The sequence below is a fragment of the Pinus tabuliformis genome, chromosome 9 (assembly GCF_031772625.1).
Source record: "Pinus tabuliformis cultivar Carrire ecotype Pingquan chromosome 9, CPIR1, whole genome shotgun sequence".
NCBI classification, from domain to species: domain Eukaryota; kingdom Viridiplantae; phylum Streptophyta; class Pinopsida; order Pinales; family Pinaceae; genus Pinus; species Pinus tabuliformis.
The window spans coordinates 1169270489-1169281291 of NC_142307.1; the positions used below are offsets into that span (position 1 = coordinate 1169270489).

At 39.7% G+C, this 10803-nt stretch overlaps 1 protein-coding gene and 1 pseudogene across 1 annotated transcript; both read right to left on the reverse strand.

The window, feature by feature from the left end:
• Positions 1-1157: 1157 nt before the first annotated feature.
• LOC149152753 (putative UDP-N-acetylglucosamine--peptide N-acetylglucosaminyltransferase SPINDLY) lies at positions 1158-3526 on the reverse strand (annotated as a pseudogene).
• Positions 3527-7018: 3492 nt separating this feature from the next.
• On the reverse strand, positions 7019-9376 carry LOC149152754 (putative UDP-N-acetylglucosamine--peptide N-acetylglucosaminyltransferase SPINDLY). The gene is made up of 4 exons (XM_089443594.1): positions 9143-9376; positions 7359-8989; positions 7187-7257; positions 7019-7086 (listed from the first exon to the last, which is right to left on the reverse strand). Exons 1-4 carry the CDS (start codon positions 9374-9376, stop codon positions 7019-7021), a joined length of 2004 nt encoding a protein of 667 aa, XP_089299720.1.
• Between the last annotated feature and the right edge of the window lie 1427 nt (positions 9377-10803).

Here is a 10803-nt window from a genome sequence, read left to right on the forward strand (position 1 = left end):
AAAATAAGGTGGCTGGACAGATATCAGATTGATTCCCATTGGGCTTATGGAGTCTCACACATCTCAGCAAACCAAAATACTATTTTTCATGGAAGTCAGGGCTCTTTACATCTATGCTCAAACATAACTAACATAAAACACAGTCTGCCATAACATACAGGAAGTCAGAGCATGTGGGCATGAGTTCTGAGTGATTATGCAATAATAGAACTGTAAAAGAACACTAAAATAACAAGCCACCATACATTTGAACAATGAGATCTATTGAGAATCCTGAGGCAAAAACAACAGTCATTTGTATTCCTGAAACATGCTTTACATAAACCAAAATAGACTTGTTCTCTATCAAAGTATCCAACCCCTTTTACATTCATCTTTCAGCTCTATATAGAATGCTTACTCTACCTGATTCGAGCTCCCTCCTCCAACATGAAGGGAGCTCAATAATTACTTATGATGACACCTACTAACTTTTAACTAACTAAAAATTATAGCTGACCACTAATTGGCAGCGCTGGAATCCTAAAACAATTAAAACTCTAATTCTACATCATGCTGGAAATAGCATTTATTACAACCAGGATGGTGCTCCTACAAAAAGAAGGAGAAAACAGGCTCATTCTCTGACAAATGGCTTCTTTTAGTTTGGCTGTGATAGGTGTCCGTAGTTGCTTACTGGCCTTTAATGTAACATGTTTTCCAATACCCTGAAATATAGGAAACTGCTCCTGTTTGTCGGTCCTTGGTTTGCCTTAAAATATTCGAATCCAAAGAAGTACGCTTTTATCCTTTAATTACCAGGTTTCCACGTCCATGATGTGCTGGCCATTTTTATGTGTGAAGACAACACCTTTTAAAGATTTGCTGATTTGTCAATCATAATGATTGGCTCAACTGAAACATGCAGCTACAGCAGTTTCGTAGCGCGCTACGAAACTGCTGTGTAATTTCATCATACACAGTCTCATCACTTCTCTGCATTCTTGCTATCTTCTCCCCATAGCAGCTGCTTCTAACAACACTGAAGCCACTACTGTATAGCTAATGCAATGACCAAGATACCAATAATGTACTCTAAAGCATATTAAGAAAACTTTGTATATCTCAGTCACAAACAAGACAACAAATCGACTTTTGAGAAGCTCAAAGCCATATAATCATGCTTCAATACCCACTTCAATACCATCCACATAAGCAAACTTATAAGACCTCCGGACATACTCATCTACCTCTAGGCCTGCTCCATGAAAAAAAACAATCCATAACATGTGTGTCTCTGTCCATTTTCAAGAGTCCTTCATCAAAAGTCTTTAGATGTTTGATCTGTACATTTGTACCATCTTTGCTATAAACTTCAGGAAAGGACATGCCGAAGCATGTTATAGACAAGGCAGTAGAAGCTGTGAAGCTGGATTTAGTTGCATAAAATGATGCCACAGATAAAAGGTCTTTGATTACCAACATGGCATCCTTCAACTCACTGATATTATATTTATCTGCAGAGCCAACCTGTGTGCAATATAAAGCTTATCATCTTCGCCCTCATAGATGTAGTTCATGGCTAGCAAGCGATTTTGACCAGCATTCCGAGAGTCTAGATCAATTTGTAAACACCGTTTATATGCCTCTATCGCAAGCATGATATTACCTGCATCCCTGTGCAAAATCCCTAGATTATTATAAGCTTCTGTATATGCAGGATTTGCCATTATAGCCTTTTCAATCATGCTTGCAGCAGCATCCATTTTACCCTGGACAGTGTAGACCACACCAAGATTATTAAGAGACTGTGAAAAACTAGGTTTGATCGACAAAGCCATCTGGTAGCACTCCACAGCTTTGTCAAGATTATCCCTGTCTTTATAAATGACTCCTAAATTATTGCATGCTTCCGCACAATGTGGATTGAAGTGCAGGGCAAGCTCATACATCGCAATTGCCATGTCAAATTTTAGTAGTTCACCATATGCGACACCAAGATTATACATAGCATCTGTATAGTGCCAATTATAAAGCAATGCCTTCTTGTAATGAGCTATACCCTGATGTATATCTCCTTCAAGCTTCACCTTTGTACCAAGGTCTGTAAGGGCTATAGCCATGTTATTCTTAGCAATTTCAAAATTTGGAGATACAGCCAAACACCTCTCATAACACGCAATGGCTGCATCCAAATCTCCACGGTTCTTATATATCACACCCATGTTGCAATATGCTTCAGCATACATAGGCCTTTGCAATGCAGCTTTTTCATAGCAATTAAGTGCCATATCATATTGCATCATTTCCGAATAAACCACCCCCAAATTATAATAAGCAAGAGCATAGCGGCTATCTGCTTTTAGAGCTTCATAGTACTTCTGAATTCCTTCATGGACATTTCCTGCAAGTTTCAAACTGGTCCCAAGATCTGTCAAGACAATTGCCAAGTACTCCGCAACAAGCTTGTATGTAGGATCCACTACAAGAGCCTTCTGATATGCCTCTGCTGCTTCTAGCAAGTGCCTTCATCCTTGTACAAAACTCCACAGCGCGTGAGAGCACAAGCATTCTGAGGATCAAGCGCAATAGCTTCTGCAAAGCATTCAAATGCCTTCGGAATAACACTTTGCATTTGGAGACAAATTCCTTTTCCAATGTGAGCCTCGACATTGGTAGGCTTCGTTGTAAGATTTCCTTCAAAAGTTTTATGGATTGTGATACGATACACATTTATATCATCCACAAACCATATAATTTGGTTGCTGAAAATATCTCCATAGTTTTGAGATGACAAATACGGTTCTGTTGGCTCCGAAGAATAAGGTTGCAGGCCCTTTCTTATGCGCTCCCTTAACACATACAAGGCAGGATTTGACTTCATTATTTTATTCATAGCTTGGGCCAAAAGAGGCTTTGAACCAGGAAACCAATTACCAAATGCAGAATGTAAATTGTAAGCAAGATCGATTGCAATCATAACACCAGTGGGTGATGTATAAATTGACATATTATCTGTTGTATAGTCTAAGAATTTGGCTCTCGTATACCGTTCACGGTCATGAGAATCATAGTCTTCCCACCGAAGTTGCACATCAATCCAATATTTATTACTTGCCTTCTGATCAAAAACATCCTTAGACTCTGCCACAAGGCTGGGCTTGCATTCTCCAGAAGACCGAAGGAATTGTCAATCAAAACATGCCACTACGCTCCCTGCCAATCATTCTGCGCACTAAAATTAGCACCATTTCCATTTCCTTGAGGATCCAATCCATCAAGATACCGACTATGTGGTTGCATATAGATCAACCAAATGGGCAACCCTATCTCCTCCAGCGCCATTTGTATTATCACTTATGTTGGTGCCATACAAACGACCTGGAATTGCGGTTCCTATTAAAAAGTGCATTATGTCCACTTCATGACCACCGCAACTTTTGCTTGTACAACTGTCAACCGTCTCTTTGCAAGCACCCATATTATGACATGTTGCATTACCGCCACCTTGGTACATGAGTGATACAGAAGGGCAGCTCATTTCCATTCCTTACACATAACGATATTCCCCCGGTACTTTTAGCAGAAAATGTTGGCCGAATGCTCTTCCTTTCCTGGAATATCTTGCTAAAAATCTTGATCTTGGAAGTACTTTCTCGAACTGCATATTCTCCATCTGAGGCCCAAACAAATTCGAGTGCAGATCCAAAGGATCTATTCCTCCATGCCAGTGCCGTATAAATTATGTATTCACCATCACCACATACAACAACAAATCTTCCATTTGGATTAATGTTACCAAAAGGGTCTAAATTTTCCCATCAGAGATTGGAGCAAGGCGAAATATATCATTAAGGACACTAGACCTGTTCTTCCAGCAATTCCAAACTGCTCACATGCATTTATAGTAAATGACACTGCTCGCAAGGCTGGTGGCAAAAATGGCATATATCTCAACATAACTTGGTTGAACTCAATGAGTCTTTCCATTGGCCAGTTTGGATCAACACAGGAATGCCCCTCCAGTTTTTTCGGAAAAATATCCATGTACTGCTGTACTCTCTCAACTAAAATCATTTCCTTCTTTACCTTCAGATATTTCAGTTGCACATTGAACTAACAGCTGTTTGGAAGAGCTCCCTGTATGAACATTATCTTGCCGGTGACCAGTTGATGCGTATGCTTCTTGTGAGATTCTCACTAGATGCTGATTTCTTGAGGGTAACAGAACTCTGTTCAATAGGCATGCTAGGATTTTGACCTCTACTGAAAACTCGAACAAATCCCCAATTTCGTAGCACGCTACGAAACCACCTAAACATGTAGCGCTGCGAAACTGCTAAAAAGGATTCATGCGCTGCGGAAACACTTTGTCCTTAAGCTAGTCTGAAAAATTTTGGCAACAGAATTTTCAGTGATAACAGTGGCTCCACTTGGGATAGTGTGCCCTTGTGGTACACTAAGAACCTGCAGTTCCAGTGTCTTATAATTTTTTTTTTACAAACAGAAATTTGCTTGACCAGCATGACTGTAGGAGAAAGAAAGCTATTTCTACTGAAAGATGCTCAGTTGACCTTGAGCTTATTTTGCATTTACCTCTACCTACCTACCCTAACAATTTCAACTTCTTTCTGCTCAATCAATATGAAATTTCCAATGTAGCCAATCCTCTGTTTTATCTGATATTTGATTTCTTTGACTGCATTGGAGTTCAGAGCCAATCTGATAGTGTGATGACCGCTGCCACTGAAATTGTCTCTGATCTTTATAGGAAAACTGAAACACTGAAGAGTAAAACTCTTCCATGTAATCAGCTATAGGATCCCAGAATATATGATCAGCTTGATGATTCTTGTAACTTTCAGGTTGTGCAAACTGATCTTCAACAACAATACACAGCTCCTTAAACGTGAAAGAGAAAGGAAGTGGCACTCTCTCCTTGCGTTCTGCCATGGAAAACTTCTGAAAATAATGATCATGATTATGCAAACTATATGCCTGAATTTGACCTTCTAAACCTTCAATTTCTTTCTCAATGTCCTCAGCAACTTCATCCAAAAATCTCATCTTATCCTCTGCTTTACAGTCAAATGACTTTAGATACGATGACAAGGACAAAGAAAAATTTTCACCTATTTCTTCATTAATATGATCATCATTCCATTGTTTGAAACCCTCAACTGAAGGAGAGTTTGCCACCACCTCTGACCTATCTATCCATTCCTCCAAAAACATAAGCCAAAAGTCTTGAAATGACTTAATGGATTTGATAGGAAAACTTTCAATCCATTGTTTGCATTTGCCTTGAAGTGAATCATAAAATAACATAATGCAAACATCCTCATGTTTAACTCTAAGAAGCTCAGCAAAATGACAGAAATCTGAGACATGCTTCAGTTAAACTCAAATCTTCTCCATTGAATTTGGGACCATTCCTTAGAAAATATGCATCCTTGGGAAAATGATTTGGGAAACCATGAATTCCTGAAAAATCTATGCATGCATACCTTGAAGTAAGAATGGTAGCCTCTGGGTCCTTCATAACTCCAGTGGAATCACCATGAACCTATGAATTTCGAATTCTTTCACAATGGAGTCGCCAAGGTAGTTTTGCAGCCTCAAAAACCTTCTGAGCTCCTGCTACCTTCAGAAGTTCAGCTTATAATTACGGGAATGAGTAATCTTCAGACTCCCGGCAGACGCACGAAAATGTTATCACAAAATCACACACTGAAGGCTGCCTATCAGTAAGATAATGTGTAACTATTTCAAACCTAGCTTTGGACTAAGGCTTAGCCTCCTTAGTCTGAGAGGGCTCTCTCACAGATTATGAATGTTGATCACTAACAAGGAAAGATGGCTAACTCTTTAACAAACACATGAAAATAAGCTGGCTGGACAGATATCAGATTGATTCCCATTGGGCTTATGGAGTCTCACACATCTCAGCAAACCAAAATACTATTTTTCATGGAAGTCAGGGCTCTTTACATCTATGCTCAAACATAACTAACATAAAACACAGTCTGCCATAACATACAGGAAGTCAGAGCATGTGGGCATGATTTCTGAGTGATTATGCAATAACAGAACTGTAAAAGAACACTAAAATAACAAGCCACCATACATTTGAACAATGAGATCTATTGAGAATCCTGAGGCAAAAACAACAGTCATTTGTATTCCTGAAACATGCTTTACATAAACCAAAATAGACTTGTTCTCTATCAAAGTATCCAACCCCTTTTACATTCATCTTTCAGCTCTATATAGAATGCTTACTCTACCTGATTCGAGCTCCCTCCTCCAACGTGAAGGGAGCTCAATAATTACTTATGATGACACCTACTAACTTTTAACTAACTAATAATTACAGCTGACCACTAATTGGCAGCGCTGGAATCCTAAAACAATTAAAACTCTAATTCTACATCATGCTGGAAATAGCATTTATTACAACCAGGATGGTGCTCCTACGAAAAGAAGGAGAAAACAGGCTCATTCTCTGACAAATGGCTTCTTTTAGTTTGGCTGTGATAGGTGTCCGTAGTTGCTTACTGGCCTTTAATGTAACATGTTTTCCAATACCCTGAAATATAGGAAACTGCTCCTGTTTGTCGGTCCTTGGTTTGCCTTAAAATATTCGAATCCAAAGAAGTACGCTTTTATCCTTTAATTACCAGGTTTCCACGTCCATGATGTGCTGGCCATTTTTATGTGTGAAGACAACACCTTTTAAAGATTTGCTGATTTGTCAATCATAATGATTGGCTCAACTGAAACATGCAGCTACAGCAGTTTCGTAGCGCGCTACGAAACTGCTGTGTAATTTCATCATACACAGCCTCATCACTTCTCTGCATTCTTGCTATCTTCTCCCCATAGCAGCTGCTTCTAACAACACTGAAGCCACTACTGTATAGCTAATGCAATGACCAAGATACCAATAATGTACTCTAAAGCATATTAAGAAAACTCTGTATATCTCAGTCACAAACAAGACAGCAAATCGACTTTTGAGAAGCTCAAAGCCATATAATCATGCTTCAATACCATCCACATAAGCAAACTTATAAGACCTCCGGACATACTCATCTACCTCTAGGCCTGCTCCATGAAAAAAAACAATCCATAACATGTGTGTCTCTGTCCATTTTCAAGAGTCCTTCATCAAAAGTCTTTAGATGTTTGATCTGTACATTTGTACCATCTTTGCTATAAACTTCAGGAAAGGACATGCCGAAGCATGTTATAGACAAGGCAGTAGAAGCTGTGAAGCTGGATTTAGTTGCATAAAATGATGCCACAGATAAAAGGTCTTTGATTACCAACATGGCATCCTTCAACTCACTGATATTATATTTATCTGCAGAGCCAACCTGTGTGCAATATAAAGCTTATCATCTTCACCCTCATAGATGTAGTTCATGGCTAGCAAGCGATTTTGACCAGCATTCCGAGAGTCTGGATCAATTTGTAAACACCGTTTATATGCCTCTATCGCAAGCATGATATTACCTTCATCCCTGTGCAAAATCCCTAGATTATTATAAGCTTCTGTATATGCAGGATTTGCCATTATAGCCTTTTCAATCATGCTTGCAGCAGCATCCATTTTACCCTGGACAGTGTAGACCACACCAAGATTATTAAGAGACTGTGAAAAACTAGGTTTGATCGACAAAGCCATCTGGTAGCACTCCACAGCTTTGTCAAGATTATCCCTGTCTTTATAAATGACTCCTAAATTATTGCATGCTTCCGCACAATGTGGATTGAAGTGCAGGGCAAGCTCATACATCGCAATTGCCATGTCAAATTTTAGTAGTTCACCATATGCGACACCAAGATTATACATAGTATCTGTATAGTGCCAATTATAAAGAAATGCCTTCTCGTAATGAGCTATACCCTGATGTATATCTCCTTCAAGCTTCACCTTTGTACCAAGGTCTGTAAGGGCTATAGCCATGTTATTCTTAGCAATTTCAAAATTTGGAGATACAGCCAAACACCTCTCATAACACGCAATGGCTGCATCCAAATCTCCACGGTTCTTATATATCACACCCATGTTGCAATATGCTTCAGCATACATAGGCCTTTGCAATGCAACTTTTTCATAGCAATTAAGTGCCATATCATATTGCATCATTTCCGAATAAACCACCCCCAAATTATAATAAGCAAGAGCATAGCGGCTATCTGCTTTTAGAGCTTCATAGTACTTCTGAATTCCTTCATGGACATTTCCTGCAAGTTTCAAACAGGTCCCAAGATCTGTCAAGACAATTGCCAAGTACTCTGCAGCAAGCTTGTATGTAGGATCCACTACAAGAGCCTTCTGATATGCCTCTGCTGCTTCTAGCAAGTGCCCTTCATCCTTGTACAAAACTCCACAGCGCGTGAGAGCACAAGCATTCTGAGGATCAAGTGCAATAGCTTCTGCAAAGCATTCAAATGCCTTCGGAATAACACTTTGCATTTGGAGACAAATTCCTTTTCCAATGTGAGCCTCGACATTGGTAGGCTTCGTTGTAAGTTTTCCTTCAAAAGTTTTATGGATTGTGATACGATACACATTTATATCATCCACAAACCATATAATTTGGTTGCTGAAAATCTCTCCATAGTTTTGAGATGACAAATACGGTTCTGTTGGCTCCGAAGAATAAGGTTGCAGGCCCTTTCTTATGCGCTCCCTTAACACATACAAGGCAGGATTTGACTTCATTATTTTATTCATAGCTTGGGCCAAAAGAGGCTTTGAACCAGGAAACCAATTACCAAATGCAGAATGTAAATTGTAAGCAAGATCGATTGCAATCATAACACCAGTGGGTGATGTATAAATTGACATATTATCTGTTGTATAGTCTAAGAATTTGGCTCTCGTATACCGTTCACGGTCATGAGAATCATAGTCTTCCCACCGAAGTTGCACATCAATCCAATATTTATTACTTGCCTTCTGATCAAAAACATCCTTAGACTCTGCCACAAGGCTGGGCTTGCATTCTCCAGAAGACCGAAGGAATTGTCAATCAAAACATGCCACTACGCTCCCTGCCAATCATTCTGCGCACTAAAATTAGCACCATTTCCATTTCCTTGAGGATCCAATCCATCAAGATACCGACTATGTGGATGCATATAGATCAACCAAATGGGCAACCCTATCTCCTCCAGCGCCATTTGTATTATCACTTATGTTGGTGCCATACAAACGACCTGGAATTTCGGTTCCTATTAAAAAGTGCATTATGTCCACTTCATGACCACCGCAAATTTTGCTTGTACAACTGTCAACCGTCTCTTTGCAAGCACCCATATTATGACATGTTGCATTACCGCCACCTTGGTACATGAGTGATACAGAAGGGCAGCTCATTTCCATTCCTTACACATAACGATATTCCCCCGGTACTTTTAGCAGAAAATGTTGGCCGAATGCTCTTCCTTTCCTGGAATATCTTGCTAAAAATCTTGATCTTGGAAGTACTTTCTCGAACTGCATATTCTCCATCTGAGGCCCAAACAAATTCGAGTGCAGATCCAAAGGATCTATTCCTCCATGCCAGTGCCGTATAAATTATGTATTCACCATCACCACATACAACAACAAATCTTCCATTTGGATTAATGTTACCAAAAGGGTCTAAATTTTCCCATCAGAGATTGGAGTAAGGCGAAATATATCATTAAGGACACTAGACCTGTTCTTCCAGCAATTCCAAACTGCTCACATGCATTTATAGTAAATGACACTGCTCGCAAGGCTGGTGGCAAAAATGGCATATATCTCAACATAACTTGGTTGAACTCAATGAGTCTTTCCATTGGCCAGTTTGGATCAACACAGGAATGCCCCTCCAGTTTTTTCGGAAAAATATCCATGTACTGCTGTACTCTCTCAACTAAAATCATTTCCTTCTTTACCTTCAGATATTTCAGTTGCACATTGAACTAACAGCTGTTTGGAAGAGCTCCCTGTATGAACATTATCTTGCCGGTGACCAGTTGATGCGTATGCTTCTTGTGAGATTCTCACTAGATGCTGATTTCTTGAGGGTAACAGAACTCTGTTCAATAGGCATGCTAGGATTTTGACCTCTACTGAAAACTCGAACAAATCCCCAATTTCGTAGCACGCTACGAAACCACCTAAACATGTAGCGCTGCGAAACTGCTAAAAAAGAATCATGCGCTGCGGAAACACTTTGTCCTTAAGCTAGTCTGAAAAATTTTGGCAACAGAATTTTCAGTGATAACACCATCCACTTTTGGGGTTAACGCTACCAATCCATTTTAGTGTCACCGATATGTTCAAGAGAAGTCGCTCAGAGAATTCACCTACCTAGCTTGTGTCTCCTCTACTACAATACCTTCATGCTTCATTCCTTCATGACTGCCACCCTGAACCTTGTATCATCAGATCGTTTTCACCTCTACGAAATCATTTGCTTCGTCTTGTGTCATAGATGTGGGATCCATCAATGCCCTCCTATGACAGGTCACTTCTTGTCGACATCAGCTCATTATCCAAGAAAGCCGACCTAGGAACAATCCTTTCAGTATTTTGAAGCTTGCATGCCTCAATGGCAAGTTTCTCACTTCCGGCAACAGGTTTACATTAATGGCCTTCAACCGAAAGACTTTGTGTGGTGTTCGACATCAACTCATGTATTCACACCACGTGAATTGTACTGCAGTACCTTGAGGGTCATCATCATCATCGGTGATTCCTCTCGCATCTGTTAACAACTTACATCATTGGCTGGTAATCAGGCGATGTCCTTCCATGTTCGACATCAGAACATCTTT

What these genes read in the sequence shown, in the direction of transcription:
- LOC149152754 (XM_089443594.1), bottom strand. Translation starts at nt 9,376, where the DNA reads ATGGAAATGAGCTGCCCTTCTGTATCACTCATGTACCAAGGTGGCGGT. An exon ending in GAGATAGGGTTGCCCATTTG is followed by an intron (nt 8,990 to 9,142) that starts GTTGATCTATAT and finishes GGAGAATGCAAG; the next exon opens with CCCAGCCTTGTGGCAGAGTC. An exon ending in AAGCTTTATATTGCACACAG is followed by an intron (nt 7,258 to 7,358) that starts GTTGGCTCTGCA and finishes AACTAAATCCAG; the next exon opens with CTTCACAGCTTCTACTGCCT.